This window comes from Dictyostelium purpureum, assembly GCF_000190715.1.
Source record: "Dictyostelium purpureum unplaced genomic scaffold DICPUscaffold_447, whole genome shotgun sequence".
In the NCBI taxonomy this organism is placed as follows: domain Eukaryota; phylum Evosea; class Eumycetozoa; order Dictyosteliales; family Dictyosteliaceae; genus Dictyostelium; species Dictyostelium purpureum.
Window position 1 is genome coordinate 1 of NW_003519781.1, and position 23,989 is coordinate 23,989.

The 23,989-nt window shown below is 24.4% G+C and overlaps 8 protein-coding genes across 8 annotated transcripts; 4 read left to right on the forward strand and 4 right to left on the reverse strand.

Moving 5' to 3' along the window:
- Positions 1-142: 142 nt before the first annotated feature.
- On the reverse strand, positions 143-3,411 carry DICPUDRAFT_158500 (uncharacterized protein; the record flags this gene model as incomplete). The annotated part of the gene is made up of 2 exons (XM_003293567.1): positions 143-2,485; positions 2,557-3,411. Coding segments are annotated over 2 exons (3,198 nt in total), but the record flags the coding sequence as incomplete, so codon positions are not given.
- A 636-nt stretch (positions 3,412-4,047) lies between these two features.
- Positions 4,048-5,141, forward strand: DICPUDRAFT_90316 (uncharacterized protein; the record flags this gene model as incomplete). Its single annotated transcript, XM_003293563.1, has 3 exons — positions 4,048-4,279; positions 4,335-4,977; positions 5,048-5,141. The coding sequence occupies 3 exons, from the start codon at positions 4,048-4,050 to the stop codon at positions 5,139-5,141; spliced, it is 969 nt and encodes a 322-aa protein (XP_003293611.1).
- Positions 5,142-5,572: 431 nt separating this feature from the next.
- DICPUDRAFT_51061 (uncharacterized protein) lies at positions 5,573-10,824 on the forward strand (the record flags this gene model as incomplete). Its single annotated transcript, XM_003293564.1, has 3 exons — positions 5,573-5,816; positions 5,898-6,613; positions 6,688-10,824. The coding sequence occupies 3 exons, from the start codon at positions 5,573-5,575 to the stop codon at positions 10,699-10,701; spliced, it is 4,974 nt and encodes a 1,657-aa protein (XP_003293612.1). The 3' UTR covers positions 10,702-10,824.
- On the reverse strand, positions 10,825-11,874 carry DICPUDRAFT_93085 (uncharacterized protein). The gene is made up of 3 exons (XM_003293568.1): positions 11,830-11,874; positions 11,690-11,756; positions 10,825-11,598 (listed from the first exon to the last, which is right to left on the reverse strand). The coding sequence occupies exons 1-3, from the start codon at positions 11,862-11,864 to the stop codon at positions 10,915-10,917; spliced, it is 786 nt and encodes a 261-aa protein (XP_003293616.1). The 5' UTR covers positions 11,865-11,874; the 3' UTR covers positions 10,825-10,914.
- A 1,056-nt stretch (positions 11,875-12,930) lies between these two features.
- Positions 12,931-14,401, forward strand: DICPUDRAFT_42283 (uncharacterized protein; the record flags this gene model as incomplete). Its single annotated transcript, XM_003293565.1, has 4 exons — positions 12,931-13,024; positions 13,095-13,303; positions 13,382-13,562; positions 13,632-14,401. The coding sequence occupies 4 exons, from the start codon at positions 12,931-12,933 to the stop codon at positions 14,399-14,401; spliced, it is 1,254 nt and encodes a 417-aa protein (XP_003293613.1).
- Positions 14,402-14,635: 234 nt separating this feature from the next.
- Positions 14,636-21,581, reverse strand: DICPUDRAFT_158505 (uncharacterized protein; the record flags this gene model as incomplete). The annotated part of the gene is made up of 6 exons (XM_003293569.1): positions 14,636-14,899; positions 14,982-15,253; positions 15,323-20,367; positions 20,439-20,541; positions 20,612-21,296; positions 21,390-21,581. 6 exons carry the CDS (start codon positions 21,579-21,581, stop codon positions 14,636-14,638), a joined length of 6,561 nt encoding a protein of 2,186 aa, XP_003293617.1.
- Positions 21,582-22,272: 691 nt separating this feature from the next.
- DICPUDRAFT_84166 (uncharacterized protein) lies at positions 22,273-22,853 on the forward strand (the record flags this gene model as incomplete). The annotated part of the gene is made up of 3 exons (XM_003293566.1): positions 22,273-22,423; positions 22,487-22,663; positions 22,747-22,853. The coding sequence occupies 3 exons, from the start codon at positions 22,273-22,275 to the stop codon at positions 22,851-22,853; spliced, it is 435 nt and encodes a 144-aa protein (XP_003293614.1).
- Positions 22,854-23,224: 371 nt separating this feature from the next.
- DICPUDRAFT_84167 (uncharacterized protein) lies at positions 23,225-23,906 on the reverse strand (the record flags this gene model as incomplete). The annotated part of the gene is made up of 2 exons (XM_003293570.1): positions 23,225-23,801; positions 23,866-23,906. 2 exons carry the CDS (start codon positions 23,904-23,906, stop codon positions 23,225-23,227), a joined length of 618 nt encoding a protein of 205 aa, XP_003293618.1.
- Positions 23,907-23,989: the final 83 nt, after the last annotated feature.

The following is a 23,989-nucleotide window of genomic DNA, read 5'->3' on the forward strand; positions in this document are numbered from 1 at the left end:
TTGAAAAGTTTGAGTCTTCTTTATTTGTTTGATCCAATAATGTTTGATGTTTCAATTGTTGTTCTTTTAATGGCCTTTCAATTTCCTTATTATTTGATGATAAACTAATACTGTTATTTAAATTATTATTATTATTATTAACTTCTTGTTGTTTTTTTGGTTTTTCTTTTTCCTTTTCTTTATCTTTTTCCTTTTCTTTTTCTTTCTCTTTTTCTTTTTCTCTATCTTTATCTTTATCTTTTTCTTTATCTTTATCTTTACTTTGATTATTATTACTACTGAATCTAGTTAACATATTTTTCTTTTTTAAATTTTTATAAACTGCAAAAATAATAAAAGAGTTATTATTAGGTGGTGATAGTGGAGTTTTAATAGAGTTTGAAATGGTTGATAGTCTTGTTAACTTTAAGCTTTGTAAATGAGATTTAAATACAATATGTTCTTCACCACCTTTTTTCTTTGGTATCCAATAATCTAATTGCATTTCAGGGATTGGTTGATGGGCCAAGTCATTTACAAAATCAACTTCGTGGTCTGTTTGAAATTTACCAAAATGATTAATTTGAATTCCTTTTATAAATGGTACTGTGGCAGTACCAGCAGAGGTCGACATTGTAAGTAGTGCCTCACCTATTGGGAATTTATATTGATTATTTGTTGGTGTTGAAATATAAAGATTGATTTTATTTTCAATTTCTGAAATTTGTTGTTGTGTTGGTGGTTCTATTTGATCAAATATTTTTTTCCATTCAGCATTATTTGAAAACATTGTGGAGTATTTTGTATCATTTGCAGCCAATTGTAGTGATATGTCATTACTTTTTCCCAATGGTAAAAGATAGAACAAAAATGGATTCCAGCCTCTTGGTTTTAATGAAATTAATGTAACAAAAGTTTTCATAATGGAATTTACATAACTATCAGACCCAGCTATAACAATTTTAGTTTGACTGCTATGGAGTTTTGAAAGAATTGATTTAAAGATTTGTGCAATTTCGTTATTTGATTTTGTTGAAACTATTAAAAATGACTCTTTAAATAGTGAAGATTGCTCTATGATTTTTTCCATTTTTCTACCTCTTCTTCTTAACGAGTTTATAAGGAATATGTGAATTGGTTTCTCTGAAATTGATATTTGATGTAAAATATTTTCAAAATTATTTGATGAATAAAATTGTGATGTTAAACTATTATTATTTGAATTGTTTGAACTATTTAAATTATTATTTGTGATTTTATTTGCTATTGGTTTTATTATATTATTTAATTTTGGATTTGAATCATTTGCTAAAAATATTTTATCGCTAGATGATTTAAATGAATGAATAAGATCACTACTGTGATGTGATAATGGAAGTGATGGGTTATAGAAATCATCAGTATTCTTTTCTTCTTCATCTGCTGAATCTTCATCATTTTCTTCATTTAAGTCATAATCTTCATTATTATTATTTTTATTATTATAGATATTATTATCTATATTATTATCAATATTATTATTCATATTATTATAAATTGGATCATAAACATCGCTACTACTTTCACTTGATGATTCATAATCAACCATTATTTCATCATTATTTCCTCCTGTTCTATGATCTCTTGTATTATCTGATTTATTAGTTATTGGTTTAATTAAAGATGATAGTTTTTGAAGTTTTGATTTTTTCTTATTTTTAATTTCATTATTATTGTATACCATTAAATTATTTATATTACCATTGTTTACATTGGTTGTTTGAGTATTATGGCTATTATAATGGTTGTGTTGTTCATTTTCTCTTAATTCTAAAAGTCTATGAGAAAGTAAACCACTACTAACAATATTTAAACTTTCTGATATATATAGTGGAGCATTATTTTGTTCAAAAATTTGATCTTGTTCATTATCTGTAAAGTCTTGTTGTATATTATGAGAGTGTAATAGTGGTGAAGAATTGAATAAATTTGGGGAGGTTGAATTTTGATTACTAATGTTATTATTATTATTATTAGTATTACTATTATTATTTATTGGTTGAAAATGATATGGTACATCTTGATAGGAAATTATTTCTTCTTCATCATCGTCATAATTTGAGTCATTTGAATCATTTGAATCAGAGTCAAAGAATAAATTTTCATCATCGGATAATGCAATATCGTTTAATTGATATTCTTGTGCATTTTCAATATTTTCAATTTCCTTTGGGACACTACAAATAGAAACATTGATAGAACCGGTTGTATTGTTAACACTATTTGTTGTTGGGTTGTTACCAGGGCTGCTATTACTACTATTGTTGTTGGGGTTATTAGTTAAACCATTGCTATTATTTAAATTGTTGCTATTGTAATTAATATAGCTGTTAATATTTAAACTTGCTATGTTTGAATTGTCTTCATTATCACTATTTGAATTATTTAAATTTGCATTATTAATGTAGTCACTACTTGATATTATAGGTATCATATCTAAATCTGAAATAAACTCTCCTTGTTGCAACTAATAATAAAAAAAAAATTGTTATTATATATTAAAGGAATTTATGATAATAATATTGATTAATTTCTTACAATTTGAGAAAGATTAACGGTACAGTAAGATATTGGAGTACTATATCTATATCTTTGTTTATTAGTATTGTTGTTATTATTTATATTATTACTCATATTGCTATTATTGGTATTATTGTTGATACTATTATTAGTATTATTGTTATTATTACTTGATGAAGAAATAGGTGTTGTACATTTTAATAAAGTTATTTTAATGAAATCATCATATTCTTTTAAAGAGTGATCATAATGAAAGCTAAATCTAATGTCTAATGGATATAGGTAAGTTTTCTTTGAGATATTACTATTTTCATTATTACGTTTTGGTGAAAAAGCTGAATTTTGTGTAGGTGAGGATGAGTAAATACTTGTATCATTATTATTTATATTATTTAAATTTATTGATAGACCTTTTGAATTATTAATATTTATACTATTAGTATTATTGTTATTATTAATATTATTATTAATTTGACTATTATCATTATTATTATTTAAATTTAAATTTAAAGAATCAAATTCAATTAAGTTTAAATCAATTGGTTGCTGATTTCTTTGTTGTGATGATTGTTGAGATAAAACCACTTCTTCTAAAGTCTTTGAAAGATCAATTGGAGTTGTAACTAATGTTCTTCTAATTTTATTCAAACCAACTGAAAATTTAATTGATGATGGTATTTTATCTCTATTATCTGCAGTAATTTCTAATTTGGAAATTCTAATGTGACAACATCTTTTAACATGAGCATGGTGATTTGATTTTTCACTATCTTTTAAATGGCTACCACGTATTGTTAATTGAGGTATTGTTATAAAACCTTCATTTACTGATTGAGTACGATTTAATAGTGATGGTGGTACTGAATAACTCATAAAACTATTTATATATATTTATTAATCTATTATTTATTAATCTTTTATTTATCTATTTATTTATTTATTAATATACACAAAATAATATTATTATTTATTTTTTAAAATTTTTTTAAGGGGATATTTAAAATATTAATAAAAAAAAAATAAAAAATATAAAAAAATAAAAATAAAAAAAAAATAAAAAAAAAATAAAAAAAAAAAATATTTTTATAATAGTAAATAAAAAAAAAATAAAAAACCTATTTCTTTTAAATAATATTATTATTTTTTATAAAGATATACATTTACTAATTATAAAACTAGTTTTATTTATAGAATATAATATATAATAAATTATTTAATTATTAAAAAAAAAAAAATTTTTAAAAGTGGGGTAATTATATTAATTTTTTTTTAAAATAATTATTTTTTTTTTATTTTTTTTTTTACAACAAAAAATAAAAATAAAAAATAAAAAAAAAAAAAGTAATATTTATAATAAATAATTTAATGGACAAAAAAAATAAAGAATCAATAATTAACAATCATTATGAAATAAAAAATGAAAAAACAGGAAGTAGCTTTAAAACTATTCACCATAATCAAGTAAAATATTTACAAGAAGTCAAAAAAATTAAAGATGAAAATCATATAATGTATATTACATTGGTAGCAGGTGCAGGAAGTAAGTTGTTTGAATCATTAATTATGTTTCCATTAGATACAATAAAAACCAGACTCCAATTTCAAGGTGATTTTTCAAAAAGTTCAATTAGAAACAAGTATAGTGGTATTTTAAATGCAATATATACATCAGCAAAAACAGAGGGAATTAAAACTTTTTTCAGAGGTTATATACCACACACATTATATGTATTACCTGCATGTATGTATTTAAATTATTTTATATTTAAATTACTAATTACTAACGAAAAAAATAGCTGGTATTAGTTTTTTATGTTACGAATCAATTGTTAAAGAGGCAAAAAAATCACATAAATATAAAACTATGATGACCGAGATAGGTACTATTAAATCAAATGGAGACAAAACAGAACAAGGATATATAGTTTTACCAATATTAGCAATGGTTGGTGCAAGGGTGATTGGTTCAGTAATTAGAACTCCTTTTGATATTATCAAAATGAGACAACAAGTATCAGGTTCATTAGTAAATGAAAATTATAAACAAATTAATTCAAACTCTTTAAGATCATTCAAGAGAATAATTGAAACTGATGGGTATAGAGGTTTATTTAAATTTTCGTCAGTATCACTACTCAGAGATTTACCATTTACAGGTATATATTTTTATAGTTATGGAAAGTGTCGTAATTTACAAAAAAAATGGATAAACAAAGACCTAAAAAGAAATGAAAAAAAGAAAAAACTTTCACCAATTAATAATTTAATAGCTGGAGGTTTTAGTGGAGCCCTGGGTACAATTTTAACAATACCAATCGATGTAGTTAAAACCAATTTACAGCTTCAAGATGCTTGTTTACCCAAAGATAAACGGTTTAATGGTGTTATTGATTGTTTCAAATATATTATTAAAACAGAAGGTTACAAAGGTTTAACAAAGTATTTTTTTATTTTTTTTTATTTTTTTTTTTATTTTTCAAATTTACTAATTTAAAAAATTAAATAATAGGGGTTTAGGAACCAGACTGGTGCATATAATACCTTCAGCTGCTTTATCATTTGCTTCTTATGAATGGATAAAAAAAAAACTATCAAAAAAATAATAATTGTTCAACTTTATAAAATAATAAACCGAAGCAGTATTTAATTTTTTTTTTTTAATAATAAAATTTTTATTTTATTTAATCAAATTTATTTCTTTTTATTATTTATTACAATTAACAAATATGATAAATTTATATTTTTGGAAATAATCAAAATGAAAAATTATATTAAATATACCCAAAAAAAAAAAAATTAAAAAAATTAAAAAATTAAAAAATAAAATTTTTTTTATTAATGATTTTTTTTTTAACTGCCCACATAGCACCTTTTTTTTTTTTTTTATTATTTTTTATATTGTGCACTGCCTTTATATAATAAATAATTTTAATTTTAATAATATTTTATCTTGGTTAAATAAAACAAAATAATAGCAATAATAATTTTATAAAAACATATTTATATATGTGTTTATAAACCATTTTATTTTAAAATGGGAAATCAACAATCAGGGTTGCAACAAACAGATACACAAGCAGTAACATTCTCCAAAGATACTGAAAGTGTAGAAATTAGTGATAGATATCTTGTAACATTTCCACTTGAACTTAGACAGCTACCAAATTTAAAATATTTAAATCTTTCAAGAAATAAAATAACAAGGGTTGATGGTGTTAGTGGAATTCTAAATTTAGAAGAATTAGATATATCTTACAATGCTTTAACAATTTTATCAGGTAGATATTCAAAATTAAAAAATAAATTAAAAAACTAATAAAAAAAAATATTAATAAAACTTTTTTTTTTTTTTCATAAAGATGATTTATTTTTGTGTAATAAATTAAATAAATTAAATTTATCATTTAATCAAATTAGTCAGATCCAATCACTTATTCAACAATTAAAACAAATTAAACAAATAAATTTATCAAATAATATTATATCACAATTACCAAATGAAATTGGGTTTTTAAAAAATTTAACAGTATTAAATATATCATTTAATAAATTACAAAATTTACCAAAAACTATTGGACAACTAGACAATTTAACCAAATTAATTGCAAACAATAATAAACTTCAGTTATTACCAATAGAGATAGGAGCATTATCACAGCTAACTTTATTAGATTTAGCAGAGAATGAACTTAGAATACTACCAACTCAAGTTTCTCAGCTAGGTTGCCTTACCAAACTTTATTTGGACAATAATGATTTCTTAGAGATGATACCAGAGATTTCAAAACTTACTCAATTAAAAGAACTTAATCTTAGAAGTAATCAATTAGTTGATTTGCCATCATCATATCACAAATTAGTTAATTTACAAATTTTAGATTTAGACGATAATCAATGGGACCATATAGACTATACTGTAAATGACATCAAAAGACTATTGGATTATTTAAAAACTAAAAAGGACATTGTAAATAAATCTAGAAAATCAACTTCAAAGGAATATAGAAGAACAATAACTCGTCAAAAATTAGAAGATAAAAAAAGATTAAGTTTAAATAATTTATTTGAAAATAATGTAGGTTTTTTTTTTTCTTTAAAAATATTATTAATTTAATATTATATTTTTATACTAATATTTATTTATTAAAGTTTCAAGTTATTGAATTTAAAAAAAAACTTTTACAATTAAAAGGAAAAAGTATTGTTTTTGTTAAAAAAGTTCCACTTTTAGTAGATTCATTAAATACTGAAGATATTTTTATTTTTGATATTGGTAAAAAGATTTATATTATAAATGGTAATCCAAATTTAAATCAAAGAGAAAGACAAAAAGCAGTACATTTATCAAAATTAATGAAAGAAGAAAGAGGTGCAGCAGATATTATTTTATTAGATTTTAAAAATTCAAGAAAAGAAGAAATTAATGAATTTTGGAAAGATTTTGGTGTAACTGGTCGTGTAAATTTAAAGAATAAGTCAAGTAATAATGATGATGATGATATTGTTCAAGAAGAACATATATTAGAAACCAAGTTATTCAAGTTCTTTGAGCCTGAGGAAGGCAGATTAGATATTCAAGTGTATGCCGCTCAAATACTCTATAGAAATATGTTAGATAGTAACTCTTGCTCAATTTTAGATACTGGTACAGATATTTATGTTTGGAGTGGTCTTTATTCGAGCGCTAATGAAAAATCCTGGTCAATGTTAAAGGCTGAAGAATTAATTAGTCGTAGATCTGATAATGCTGAAATTCATTGGCTCATCGAAGGTATGGAAACACTTTTATTCATTGAATACTTTGTTGATTGGGTCGATAATAGCTGGGATCAAGAGTATATCAAAACTCAAAATCAAATTAAAGAAAGAGAAGAACAAGAAAAATTAGAAGCTGAAAGAGAAAGAAGAAGAATGGAAAAGGAAGAAGAAGAAGAAATGGAAAAAATGAAAAGAAGGTCATTTGAACAACAACAATTACAACAACAACAACAACAACAACAAGAATTTGAACAGCAAATAAAACAACAAAAACAACAAACATTAGAACAACAAAAACAAGAACTATCATTTGCTGCCTCAACATCTATAAATAACTCACCATATACTTTTACTCCAATTATTTCACCAACCCAAACAACAACAGCAAATAATAACTTTATAAAACCATTACCATCAATCGTAAATTTACCTTCAATTCCATCTTCAAATTACAACAATAATAATAATAATTTATCTGAAAGAGAAAAAATTAAAGAAAGAGAAAAAGAAAAAATAAGAGAAAGATTAAAACAAAGAGAATCAGGAGCATCTACTTCACAAACCAATTTATTACAACCACAAAAAATTTCACCTGAAGCTAGTCCAATCTTACCCTCAATTCCAAAATCAATACCCTCTATTCAACTAGAAAAAGAATCATCTGTTATTTTACCATCAATTACAAAACCTTTACCAAAAGAACCTGATGTTGTAACATTACCACAAACAAAACAACCATCTCCAGTTATTACACCATCCCAACCAACTAAACAACCATCTCCAGTATTATCACCAGTTAAGCCATTGCCAAAAGAACCAACTGTTGTAGCATTACCAAAAGTTGAACCAGTTAAACCATTACCAAAAGAGCCAACTAATGCAGTACCATTACCAAAAGTTGAACCAGCCAAGCCATTACCAAAGGAACCAACTGTTGTAGCATTACCAAAAGTTGAGCCAGTTTCTATTAAAAAAGAAACAATTACCCCAACTGTTACAGTTAATGAACAATCAATATTTGATGATAAGAATGGTTCTCAAACACTAGCCCCATTACCAGAAAAAGCTGAAACAGCAAAGAGACAAGCTGCATCAAGAAATCCAATCAGAGCAAGACAAGAAAGAGCTGCATTAGAAGAAGCTGAAGCCAAAAAGAGATTAGCTGAACAAGAGCAAATGAAATTAAATAATACTCTTAGTGTACCAGCCAATACTAGTACTAATAAGGCTTCATCTGTTGCTAGTGCATTAGGCGGCTTTGGTTTACTTTATTCAGTTGGTGCTGATGAAACAATGTTTAAAAAGAGAGCAGAGAGAGCTGCTGCTGCTGCAGTTAACCCAGAACCATTTTCTATTAATATTCAACCAAAAGATCAACCAAAACTCCTTCATGTTAAAGGTAGACGTTCACCATTTGTTAGACAAGTCGAACTCAGTTATCAATCTCTCAATAAGGGTGATGTTTTTATTTTAGATTGTGGTAAAGAAAAGAATTTACTTTATCAATGGAATGGTTCAGAAGCAAATAGAATAGAAAAAGGTAAAGGTATGGATATTGGCAAGAGTATTAAAGATAAAGAAAGAGTAGGTTGTCGTGTAGTTATTATTGATGAAGGTAAAGAACCTGAAGATTTTTGGAAGGTTTTAGGTGGCAAAGGTGAAATTGCATCAGCTGATACCGCCGGTGATGATAGAGAAGCTGAACTTAATATCAGAAAATATATCAATCTCTTTAGAGCTCAACCAATTAATGGTGATAAGGAATTAGACTTGGTACCACTCGATGGTAGATTATCAAAAACATTATTAGAAGGTGGTGAATGCTATATTTTAGATTGCATTAGTGAAATGTTTGTTTGGACCGGTTCAAACTCCAAACTAAAGGTTAGAAATATGACATTAAAATTAGCAAATGATATGTTTGCAAGTAGAAGTGCAAATTGTTGGACCAGTGGCGCAGTACACCGTGAATTCCCCGGAAGTGAACAAGTATTATTTAAAGAACGTTTTTCAGATTGGGGTGGATCATTACCAATTGCTATGCAACAAGCCCCAGTTGGTGTTAATACTGCATCTGCAAAGAAACAAGAGAAAATTGATGTCGCTACAATGCATAAACCCAAACCAGAAAAAGAAGAGGTAATGATTGATGATGGTAGTGGTAAATTAACAATTTGGCGTGTTGAAGAATTTCAAAAAGTTGCAATCGATCCAAAGAATTATGGCCAATTTTATAGTGGTGATAGTTATTTAATTCTTTACACTTATTTCTTTAAGAATAAAGATAACTATTTAATTTATTTCTGGCAAGGTAAAAACAGCTCTATCAATGAAAAAGGTACCAGTGCTCTTTTAACAGTGGAACTTGATGATCAACTTAAAGGTATGGCAAAAGAAGTTAGAGTAGTTCAAAATAAAGAACCAAAACATTTCCTCACCATTTTCAAAGGTAGATTTATTATTCATCAAGGAAAAGATCCACTATCAAAAAATTATAAACCTCAAGCCAACATTAAAGACCCACGTCTTTATCATGTTCGTGGTACAACAGACTTTAATACACGTGTTATTCAATCTAAGTTATCAACTTTAACATTAAACTCTTACAACTCATTCATTTTAAACAATCAAATAAACAATGGCACAATTTATATTTGGTATGGTAAACTTTCAAACTCAATTGAAAGAGCATTAGCAAAGAAAATTGTACAATCAACATCACCCAATCAAAATGATGGAGCAGGTTGTAAAGTAGTTGAGTTTGAAGAAAATAAAGAAAGTGAAGAATTTTTCAAACTTTTAGGTGGTCGTAGCAATTATCCACTTTCAAAAATTACATCAAGAGTAGAACCACGTCTTTATCTCTGTACAGTCGGTACAGGTGTATTTGTAGTCGAAGAGGTTAATTCATTCGCTCAAGATGATTTATTACAAGAAGATGTATTTATAGTTGATGGTATTGATAATATTTTCGTTTGGATTGGAACAGAAACTACTGAAGTCGAACGTAAATCATCAATGGAAGTAGCAATGGAATATTCAGCAACACTACCAGCCCCAAGAAAACAAAATGTACCAGTATATCTAACCTATCATGGCAAAGAACCATTCATTTTTACATCATTGTTCCATGGTTGGGATTTCTCAAAACGAATTTTACCAACATTTAGTTATGATGGTGAATTAACTTTAGCTAAAGATGTTTTAAACCTTTACACTAAAAAATATACATATGAAGAAATTGTTAACAAGAAATATCCAAAAGGTATTGATGGTTCACGTTTAGAAGAATACTTGGAAGAAGACGATTTTAAAAAGATATTCCAAGGTTTAACTTTAGAAGAATTCCAAAAATTACCACTATGGAAAAAACAAACTTGGAAAAAAGAATTAAGATTATATTAAATATTTTAAAATTATAAAATTTATATAGAAAAAAAAAAAAAAAAATAATCACAGTAATTAAAACAAAATAATATAACAAAATAAATTAATAAACTATTTATAAATTTTTTTTTTTTTAAATCCAATCAATTTTATAAACTATTTTTTTTTTTTAATGCAATTTTTTTTGTATATTTTATTTTTTAAAAAAAAAAAATTATTTAAATTAAATTTTTAAACTTGATCTCTATAAATATCTCTTGTTGATGCTTGATTATTTGCCATAACTTCAATAGTTGTAACTTGGACATGTTCTGGACGTGAAGCACAATAATAAATATTATCAGCAATATCATCAGCAGTTAATGGGTCAATACCAATGTATGGTTTTTTAGCTTTATCTGAATCACCACCAAAACGAACAAGACTAAACTCAGTTTCAACAAGACCAGGACAAACATTGGTTACACGAATTTTGGTGCTTACAACTTCCTTTCTAACGATATCTGAAAAAGCATTAACAGCGGCTTTTGAAGCACAATAAATACTACCATTTTGATAAAACATTGAACCAGCAATACTACTAATATTAAAAATATGACCTGAATTTCTTTGAATCATACCTGGTAAAATCTTTCTTGTTAAACGGAATACACCCTTGACATTGGTATCAATAACAGAATCTAAATCATTTCTAGCATCAATATCAACAACTGCATCCATTCCTAATGATAAACCTGCATTATTAACTAAAATATCGATAGCTTTCATTTCTTCTGGTAATTCATTAAACATTTTATCAATTGAATCCATAGATGAAACATCAACTTGACATGCAAAAACTTTACCACCAGCATTATTTAAAACTAATTGATCTTTAAGTTTATTTAATCTATCAACTCTTCTACCACATAAAATCTATATATTTAAATATAAAAAAAAAAAAAAAAAAAAGGTTAGTTTTTATTGTTTATAAAATGATTTAAATTTATAATTATTTTATATTTACAATATGATTTCCATTTTCGTAGAACATCTTTGCACATGATTCACCAATACCTGATGATGCACCAGTACTATGTATATAAAAAAAAAAAAAGAAATTATTAGTAAAAATAAAAGTATAAATTACATTTAATAACTAGTTACATTAAAACAATTTTATTTGAAATCTTTCTAAACATTTTGTGTGATAATAATATAATTTAACAATGAAATGATATTAAAAAAAATTTAAAAAAATTTTTTAATTTAAATAAAAAAATAAAAAAAAAAAATATTTTTTGAATTTAAAAAAAAGAAAAAAAAAATAAAGTTTCTCTTTTATATGACTCAAAACCAATATTGATTAATGAATCAAATTTTATTATTCTAAAAATAGTAATCAAACACAATTTTAAGTCTTAAAATTTTTTTTATTTATTTAAAAAATATAAAAAAAATAAAAATAATAAAATGTGTTATATTTGTTGAATTTAAAAATACTTTAAGTTATTTTTTTAAAAAATTTTAAAAAAGTTATTATATATTTAAAATTATTCTTAAAAAATACATATTTATTATTTTACATATTTAAATATTAAAAAAAAATTAAAAATATCTTAAACCAGGTCAGGATCTTTTTTAAAATTGTAAAAAAATTAAATTTTGGGGAGTGATATTTTTTTTTTTTTAAATAAATATTACCTTTGATTTTACTATAAAACTATTTTATAATATTAATAAATAATAATAATAATATTTTTCAAAAAATTTATTTGATGTAACAATATTTTGTTTTTAAATAAATTATAAAAATATTTGTTATTTTTTAATAAAATATATTTATAAAAATATATTTATATAAGATTTTAAATTTCGGATTATAAAATTATAATTTTATATATAATCTAGATAATTAATACTCCGTAATTTCATCACCACCTCTCACCTTTAATTTCATACCTCTGATAAATATCTTTTTTTTTTTTAAAAAAAAAAAAAAAAAAAAATTTTATAACTGATTTCCAACACCAAAAAAAATCATAATTTTTATTTTTTTATTTTTTTTATTTTTTTTAAAATTTTTTTTTAAATTTTTTTACTTTTTTATTTTTTTTTATTTTTTATTTTTTATGTTTACAGAATTCTTTTTTTTTAATACTAAAACCAAAGCTAATAGTAATAATTTTCGTTGTTTTTTTTTCTTTTAAATAATATTGAAAATTCAAATAAAATTATTGGTTTGTAATTGAAAAAAAAAAAAAAAAAATGAAAGTAGGATCAATTATAAAATTACTTTCTAATCTTAGAATTCAAATAGTTTTACTTGCATTGGCTGGTTGGGCTCTTGCTTTATCAATAGGTAAATATTTTTGTTTTAAACAAAAAAAAAAAAAAAAACAATTTTATTAATTTTTATAATCAATTTAAAGATAGAACCTATGTAGAAGATTTTAGAGATAAAAGTGATGCTTTTTTTAAAGATACAGTACCAGTAATGGTTAGAACAAAAAATCAAAATGCAGCTTTAATTATTTTAAGTATTTTTGAAACCCTTCTTTTTGGTTTGGGTGTTGGTTTTTTTGTTGCAGTAGGTTTCCGTGTTTTCAAAATTAAAAATTCAATGTTAAGAAAGAGAATGGTAAGTAGTAACAATTTTTAAATATAAAAAAATAATTAAAAAAAATATTAATATGTTTTTTTTTTTTTTTTTTTAAAGATTTGGTGCTGGGCAACTATTTCATTTTTTATGATAGAATGGTGGCCACATTCAACTTCCCACTTTTTAATTAATCAAAATTTTGACCCACAAACAAAAATTAAAAACTATATTGTAATGGAAACTACATTCCATTGGACAATTACATTTTGTTCAGCCACACTTGGTTATTTCCAATATGGTGAGTTTTTTTATTATATAAAATTTATAAATATAAAATATTAATTTTTTTTTTTTTTATTATAAATAGATTTAATTAAATTAATGTATGAGGTTGCAATGATGAGATTAAAAATGAAAGAAGGTAGAGAAGTCGATCCATTAAAACAAGAATGGTGGAAGAATTATTATTATCATGCTGCTATAATTGCATGTATATTCTTTGCTCCAGCTATGGTTGTTTGTTTCCACTATGAACCAGTTACCATCTATCAAGGTATAGATTTACTTGCTTGGCAAAAATTCTTTTTTGTTACATTCCATATTGTAAATTCCGCAGTTCTTTCAGTTGGTGTTGGCTTTGCTTACGTTGCTATAAGAACCATTAGACTTTTACCACCAAGTCCAGGTAAAAGAGTATCAGTTATTTCATCAATTGCTATTACTTTCCTTTTTATAATTCAATATCCACATCCATTTGTTCATAACCATACCCAATTAAATATGTATAATGTTATTGCAGTTGATTTTGGTGTACATATTCCAATTGTAATTGCTACTGGTGTATTAGCATTCTATCAATTCCGTATGTTAGAGTTAGCTACCGATGAAAAGTCTTCACTCTCTGTAGCTGCTCAAATGAGAAGAAAGAGTGGTTCATCTCAACATTCTGGAAACAACTCTATGAAATCAATCGATGGTGGTCATGGTACAACTGGTTCATTCGCCACAAGCTCGATCGAAGAAAGTCTTAGTAAAAATAGTTCACAAGAAGTAGCTCAACAACGTGAACAAGTTATTGAAATTAAAAAAGATGCAGAAAATAATGTCGAAATAGAATTGGAGGATATTCAAAAATAAGATTAAACAAAAAAAAAAAAACAAAAAAAAAACAAAAAAAAAAAAAAAATTTTCGAAAAAAAATTTATAAATGAAAATATATAAATTTAAAAAAGTGTAGAAATATAAAATCAATAATAATCTATTGATATAATTGTAATATAAATAAAAAAATTTAAAAATATTATTATACTTTTTTTTTTTTAATAATTTTTTAGTCTTTGATTTAAATGATGTTTATTAAATAATAGTTTTTTATTGTTTTAAATTTGTTATTTTAGGAGAACGGTGGTACAAAATTGGTGCAGATAGTTGGGTATTAGGAGAAATTAAACATACGGTTCTACTCATTCTTTTACTTATTGAAAAGTGAATTGGAAGAACTGAAAGTCTATCTGGAAATTTTGGTGAGATATTTAAATAGGAAAGCTTATGATAGGATTTTGTAATAAATTTAATAGTTTCTTGATAATTTTGATTTTGTTGTTTATTTACATTTTGGATACCAACAATTGAAATCTAAATATAAATATAAATAAAAAAATTAATACAGGTGGTTTGATGAATAAATTTTAAGAAATATAATATTACTAATACTTACCATATAGGTGAATGGTAGTTCTTTTTTGGTAATATTATTTGAGGTTATACCTGGAGATGTTATTACAAATGATGTGGATAGTGGTAATAAATTATCATTATTATTATTATTATTATTATTATTATTATTATTTAGTAAAGTAAAATCTTCTTCATTATCAAATATTGAAGGAAAATTATAAGAATAATAAATTGGATTGTTTGGATAAATTGCAAAGGTTTGATTTGATAAAGGTGATACGGATTTAATTGAGTTATTTTCTAATTTTGGATCTAAAATTTAAAAAAAAAAAATTAATATGGTTATTTATGGTTTATAATTTTTTATTAATTTAAAATTACCATTTATAAATTCGGTTAAAAATGATTTAAAACTTGTATTAAAAGTTAAATTTAAAAATATAACACTTTCAATATTATAAATTTTATCAACCAATGGAACTTGAGTTCTTTGACTCTCTAAATTCTTTTCAAAATGCTCTATTGTAGTTTGCCAATCATTGTATTCTTGTTTGGAAATAATACCAAATTTACCAATTACAACTGAACAAAGTGATCCAGAAAGAGATAGACCAATGATTTCTGAAATAAAGAACCAGGCATTTTGGAATGAATCTTTCCATAAATAATCACCAGTAGTTTCGGATACAGCCAAAGGTATAAGTTTATTTTCAAGCATTTCCCCATAATCATCAACTAATGAACATGATAGCCATTTATTATCATCTGACAAAGTATAGCAAAAATGAATTGTAGTAATTTGTTGCTGTGGTTGTTCAGCTTGAGATAAAATAAATAATGGCTCATAGATTTTACTAAATAATTTATGATACCAATTATTATTACTATTATTGGTTGTATTGTTACCCCCATTATTATTATTTAATTGATTAATTTGGGATGTAAAGTGAATGGTTTGGGTTGATGAAAGTGTTGAAATTCTTCTACATTTGTTAAAAACAGAGAATGCTAATTCTTTTGTAACTGAGGAGGAACTTGGGTCATCTAATAAAACTTGTTCAATTGGTATGGTTTGAATTGTTACATTTAAAAATTGTTGAATTGAAGTATCACGTAAAATAGTTTGAAAACAAGAGCTAGTAAAAAGATATGAATTTCTTAAATGATTAATATCTTCTGATGTTGATGATTTCATATTATTATTATTCACATTATTATTTATGGTTGAAGAGTTATTATTATCATTATCATTGGTATTACTATTGTTATTGTTTTGTGAACTTAAATCTGAAAATGGATTTACAATATATAAAACTATACAATTATTTTCAGTATATTTTGTTGATAGATCTTTTAAATAGTTTCCAAATTGAATGCAATTAAGATAATATGTATCAATATAAGAGTTTAAGTTTGTTTCAGAGTTATTATTATTATTGTTTGATGTATTTGATGCTGAGGTAGTTGTTGAAGTTGAAAAGGGTGAGGAGATATAACAAATTCCACTATAAAATGGTGATTTTTGTTGTTGTTGCAGTTGTGCTTGTTGTTGTTGCTGCTGTACTTGTTGATGATGATAGGGATTATTATGGAATGGTGATTTTTGTTGTTGTTGTTGTTGTTTCTGTAGAGCTTCTTGTTGTGCCTGTTGTTGTTGTTGAAATGATTGTTGTTGAGTAACATGATTACCTAGATGATTTGTTTCATAAATACAACTAAGATCAGAGAAAAAGGCAGGAGCATGTACTCTCATTGCTGGAGTATCTGGACATAATACAAAATAAGTAATATTTTTCTTTGGTGAATAAGGTTCTAATTGAGCTTTATCCCAAAATCTGAGTGTTGTTATTGGAACTTCTAACCAGTCTTCTTTATGACCAACTATAATTTTTGGAATTGGTAACCATTCAAAAGAATAGTCTTGATGTTGTTGTAATTGTTTTTCAATTTGATTATTATTATTATTATTATTATTATTAATATTATTATTATTAATATTATTATTTGTTAAATTTGATGAAATAGAAAATTCATCAGTATCCATTGACATCATACCTTTATCAATACTACTATTTAAATTATTCTGTTGTGTTAAAATAGTATCATCATCATTATTTAATATATCATTATTATTTATATTATTATTTATATTATTACAAAATTCTTTAATTGATAATGGATTAGTTGATAGTGGAAAAATTTTTTTAATAATTTCATTTGAGACTGAATATAAATTTTTAACACTTGTTTCTAGAATTGCATTAGTTGTAATGGGATCTATAACGGTTTCTAAAGCATCTGAAATATATTCTTCAGTTAAAAATTGTAAGTTATGATGGTTGAATAATTTACCAGTTTCGGAATAAACTTTTAACCAATTTTCAATATAATAGTCAACACTTTGTCTGATTAGTGGACTATTATCAATAGAAAAACCAAAGGTCGAATCGTAGTTTGTTATTGAAAGTTGTTGAATAACATATGCCAGGTCAAAGCATTCATCATTGGTGATGTGATGTGGTTGGATACTTTGAAGTAATGGTGATTTATTAGCTTGGTTTACTAATGATGAGGGATTTATTGGTGTGGTTAATGAGGGAGTGGGATAATTTACTAATGGTGAAGTTGGACTAAAGCTTAAAGATTGATCAAAGAATGATAATAATGCAGATGATGATGGTTTGGGTTGATCTTCTTCTTGTTTTTGTTTTGTGGTTTTAAAAAATACATTTTTATCATCTTGTTCTTGTGTTGCAAAATTGTGTTGATCTTGTTGTTGTTGATCTATTTTTTCATCACCTAGCGATTCATTTGTTGGTTTTATATTTATACTTTGGCTAGATCTACCATTCATTTTTGGAGAAATGGGTGGTGAGGAATAGTTTATTTTTTGATTTGATAAAGATAGTGATGGTTGTTGTGTTTGTTGAGATGTTGGTTGGTGTGGATAGTTATGTAAGTTGGAATGGGCTGTAAATGGTGAGTATTTTGTTTGGTTCATTTGATTTGATGGTTTTTGAGTTGGAGTATATGTGTATTCAAATTTTGGTTGGATTGGTAAGGTATGTTCATCTAATGGCTTATATGATGGTGCACAATAATATGGAGCATTGCTCTTATTCTTTGAAGATTGATCTAGATTTGCTCTTGAAAGTGTAAGATTTCCATAAAATGTAGTTAACCCATCAATTGACTCATCTCCACCACCTAAGCTATTTCTAAGAATGAGGTTTTCATGTGGTGATTGGGATAAATGATTTTCTGATGAAAATGATAAACCGATTTCATTTTGATTTCCACTAACACCACCTGTACTAGAGTTTGAACCAATACTGCCACTATTTTGTCTTGTGTGCTCTGACATTATTGAATCTATTAATGGAGAGTCATGATGTGGAATAGGAAGATGGTTTTGACTTAATGAAGGGGCTTTATATGGAACAGGGCATAAAAATTGAGCATCTAAAAATGGCTTTTCATTATCTGAAATATTTATACCTTCTTTACTACTTTTGTTTATATTTTGTTGTTGTGGTTGTGATTGTTGTGGAGGTATTACTTGTTGTGGAGGTTGTTGAATTGGTTGTAAAATTTCTTGTTGTAGTTGTTCTTGCTGTTGTGGTGGTTGTTGTAGTTGTTGCTGTAGTTGTGGTGGTTGTTGTAGTTGTTGTTGTAGTTGTGGTGGTGGTAAATTTAAATTTGTTTCATTTGTTGTTTGTGGTTTGATATTAAATGATTGGAATGGATCATCAATGTTATTTGGAACCTGTCTTTGATTTTGGTTTGGTTTTATACTATTTGGTGGTGGTGCAACATAATAATGACTGGTCCATAAATCTAAATCCATATCAGAAACTGATAGATGCATTAGATCGTCATCTTTGCTTTTAATTTCATCAAAATCTGCACCAAAAATATCCATTGAGCTATTAAATGGATTATTTATTTGTTGTTCATGTTGCTGTAATTGTAATTGTTGTGGTTGTGATTGCTGTACCTGTGGTTGTTGTTGTATTGGTTGTTGCTGCTCATGTTGCACTGTTTGAGAGGGTAAATTTTGTTGAATTGGCTCTTGGGTTATTGTTGAGTTTGTTGGTTTTGTTAGGGGTACTAAAAAAGTATCATTTGCAGGTTGTTGAACATCTTCTTTTTTTCTTTTTGATGATCTTCCTTTCTTTTGTTGTTTTGATTGTCTTTTTTTATCGCCAGTGGTTATATGGATATCACCATCTTGGAGATGATCTTCAGGTGAGGTTATCGGAGTTTTAGGAGATTGAGGGATATTTGCACTTGGGGAATTTACATTGAATGGAGAATGGGCAATTGAATTACCAGGAGATGAGGGTGGTATTGGGGAATTTGAACTTGGAGATGGTAAAGGTTTACTAAAAGTAGAATTAAAATCGACATTCACCTGTTGAGACAGCGATTCTCTGCTGTGAAATAATGGTAAAGACCAAAAATCTACATATTTTGATTTAACCTGCTGTTGTGGTTGTTGCTGTTGCTGTTGATGTTGATGTTGATGTTGATGTTGTTTTAAATTTAAATTTAAACCTTTTTCTAAAATTGAATATGGACTTCTTTCAATAATTTCAAAACCCATTTCTTTTTGCTTTTCATGAAATATAAATTGTGAAATATCAGAAACTTGAGGTATAAATTTAAATAGTAATTCTATTGGGAAAAAAGTGTTAATTAGGGGTGAAGAATTTCCTCTGGTAATAATTGTTTTAATTGATTTTGGAATTTGTAAATGATTATAGCTCTTTGTAATTTGTGTAGATTTGTTATCAATAAATTTTGGATAAAGTGATTTATTTGTTAAACCAATATTAAACAATTGTTTCCATTGTTGAGATGATAATATAAAATTTAATTCTTCTTCATCTTGAAACTTTCTTTTTTGTTCAACTATCGGATTTGGTTTAATTGGTATTGTTAAATTTTCTAAATTATTATTATTAATATTAATATTATTTTGTGATTGAATTGGAGTTGAATTTGATGATAATGTTTCATTATTTTTGATATCTTTAAAATTACCATTATTATAAAATGCAATAAATGAATTTGGACTTGTAAATAATGGTGAGTTAATATATTCACTTTTTAATAAATCTTGAATTGGTTTTAATCTTTTCCTATCCACAATAAAATGAAGATAAACTGATTTATTATTTATGAAAAATGAAAATGAACATGATAATAAACTATCTTCATCTATAAATAAATTACTAAAACCATCGAACAACCTCTTTTTATTGCTTATATTACTAATTAAACCTTCAATATTATTTGACGATGCTAGTGATGTTGCTGATTTTGAATTGTTTGATGTATTTGTAACCTTTTGATGTTGTAATATATGAGAGCTTTTAATAAATGATGACCCAATTTTAATAAAATCATTTGATACCATATTACTAAAAAAAAAATTTTAATTTTTTATTATTTGAATTTATTAAAAATTATTTATATATTTAAATCTACTTACTATTCAATTAAATTATACAATGATTTAAATAAAAATTGATATATAAAACTATTATAACAATTTTTATCAATACTATCAATACACAAAATGCCTGAATCAATACCTATTGAATAAAAATAAAAAATGTTAATATTGTTTTTTTTTTTTTTTTTTTTTTTTTAAAAAATAATTACTCTGTAAATCTAAAAAATCTAACTGTGAACCATCTATATTAAAAACCCACAATTCATAAATTGATTGTTCATTCTCGGTATTTGCTGATGCTAATATTTGATTTTTATTTAATTGTAATGAAATTGGTGGTGTAGGTGGTGGTGATTTAGAATTTGTTGACGGTGATTGTAATTCCTGTTGCTTAGTAATATTTGATGGTGATATTGGTGATGGTGCAGATAATGATGGAGTTTTTGGTGAATTTTTTGATGAACCAATATTTGTTGTTGTGCTATTAGTATTTGTAACTATTGTTGAAGATGAAGATGATGAAGATGAAGAAGGTGAAGTTTTATTTTGATTATCTCTTGGTGAAACTGTATTATCATTATTATTATTAATATTATTATTATTATTATTATTATTATTATTATTATTATTATTATTATTATTATTTAAAGGTGAATTTTTTGAACTAGATAGATTACTATCATTCCCAAATTTATCGAAATTGCTTTTTTTTGAAACTTTACATTTTCTCCAAAGACATGGTATACCTTTTTCAATTGTCTTTAAATATAATAATAATATTGGATCATTAATTAAATTTTTACTATTTATATTATTACAACTATTAGTATTATTATTATAATTATTTGTACTGTTAATTGATCTATAAACACTCCATTCAACTTTATTAATACCCTAATAAATAAAAAAATTAAAAAAATCAAAATTAGTAATCTAAACTAATTAATTATTAAATATTATTAATATAAAAAAATTTTATTATTTTACCATTGAAATTATATTGGTTAATATATTTTCAGTGTTTAATGTCGGATTAGAAAATCTAGATAAGTTATATGAATTTGAATTTAGTGGTATAGAATTATTAGAATTCGGTATATTGCCACCAGCAAGACCAATACTATTGGGTTTATTTGAGGTGACATTTGTGTTATAGGATTGAACTTTTGATCCAATCATTTATAAATTAATATATAAAAAAATATGAATTATTTTAATTAACAAAAAAGAAAAAAAATTTGATTTAATTTAAAAAAAATAAAAAAAAAAATTTTAAAAAAAAAAAAAAATAAAATTTAAAAAATATAAATTTTAAAAAAAAAAAAAATAATTTAAAATAAAAAAAAATAAAAAAAATAAAAATTTATACAAATATATATTCTTAGTTATCCCAAAACCATTTTATTTAATAATAAATTCACATTTTTAGTTATCCCAAAACCATTTTATTTAATAATAAATTCCCAAATATGTTAGTTATATACAAATAAAAAATTTAAAAATATTTTTTAAAAAAATTTAAAAAAAATAAAAAAATTTTTATTTTATTTTTTTTTTTTTTTTTTTTTTTTTTTTTTAAAAATTTAAAATTTTTTTTTTTAAAACAACTACTTATCGATTGCTCCAACCTTTGTGTTTTAAATAAAAATATCCAATACCCACGAAACTTATTTGTTTTTCAATCAAATACTAACACACAATCACTAATTACAGATTTATTTAAAAATTAAAAAAAAATAAAAAATTTTAAAAAAAAAAAGGTAGACAAAGAAAATTGTTTTTTTTTTTTTTTTTTTGTGAATCTTTAAATAATTTTTTTTGTATCATATATATATATTTAAATAATTTTTTTTGTTTTATAAAAATAGTTATGGAACGTCCAAAAAAAATAAAAAACAATATTAGATTCAGTATTGAATCAGACAGTTGTAGTGAAACTTCAGAAACTCAAAAAAATCAAGACGAAAATAACAGTTGTACAAATAATAATAATACCAATAATATAAATAGCAATGAAAATGGTAAAATAGTCATAGTTTTAATATCCAATAGAATTAATACTAATTTTATTTTAATATATTTAGATTGTAATAAAATAACATTCGAAAAACTATTTGAATCAATTCCACAAACTACATTAGAAAAAATAAAAGATAGCAAAGTAAAGTATGCATTTATAACAAAAGGAACAATTCATTCAACAAGTAAACAACATAAATTTAAACAACCTGTTAGCTTAGAGTTTGCAATTCATTTTTTAGGTATGGTTAATTATAATACAATAACAATGCTTTTAAATATCAAAATATTAATTTTTTTAAATTTCATTTAAATTTTATTACAGCTGATTCAAACGTTAAAGACTCAACTCTTGTATTTATAAATGATAATTCTTTAATATTTTCAAATGGTTGTTACGATGAATTAGATATATTTGATGAAAGCGATTAAAAACAATATAAATAAAATTTTAAAAAAAAAAAAATAATAAAAAAAAATAATAAAATAATTATAAATAATAAAAAATAATATAATTTTAAAAATGAATAATAATTTCTTAATATTCATTATATGTAATTTAGAAATAAAATAATAAAAGATAAATTTAAGAAAAAAAAAAAATGGTTTTAAAATTTTTTTATTGATCGATTTGATTTACAATTGTTTTTATTTAAATTATTATATATGATTAATTTAAATAAATATTTATATATGGTTTTTTTTTTTTTTTTTTTTTAAGATATTTACTATGTTTTATAATTTAAATACTATATGGTATTTTTATATATATATAATTTGTTTTTTATATGATACGCTCTTTTCTAATTTTTAGAAAAGTTTGAAAGGGAGGGAAGATAACTATTATTGTTATTTGATTGTTGACTATTTATATTATAATTTTGTTGTTGAGGTTGTTGTTGATTATTTAAACTTAAAGGTGGTAAGTTTTTAATTGAAAAATAATTACTATTATTATTAATGTTATTATTATTATTGTTATTATTGTTACGCTCATCAAATGATGGTGATGATGAAACTGGCGAATTTTGTTGTTGATGGTTTAAAATATTTTGCTGTGGTTGGTAATGATATGGAGGTTGCTGACTATCATTTTGATTATTTATTGGTAAAGATGGTGATGACGAAGATGAGGAAGAGTTTTTCTCTTCAATGTTATTAAATGAGGTTGTGGCTGCGGCTGTTGTGGTTGAGGTTGATGATGCTTGTATATTAGATTGTGTGGTTGTGGTTGTAGTTGTAGTTGTTTTTTTATTATTTGTTGTGGTTTTTAAAGATTTTGGTGAATTTGCTGATGATTGAGAGTTTTCATTAATAGAATCATTATTTTGGTTCTGCTTTTCTTTTTCTTCATTTTTTGAGGCGTCAAGTTTTGCGTGGCTGCTTTTGTTAATAATCTTCCCCCACAACCTCTTTGTCTTCTAATAGTATGTTGATCGACTACTTTCGTGTTGGTATGCCCTTTCTAGTTTTTGGTAAGTTCATTTTCACATTTCTTATTTCTGCTCTGGCAGCACGCCTTTTTACATATTCGATATATATTGTTTTGCATTTACATATAAAGGTTC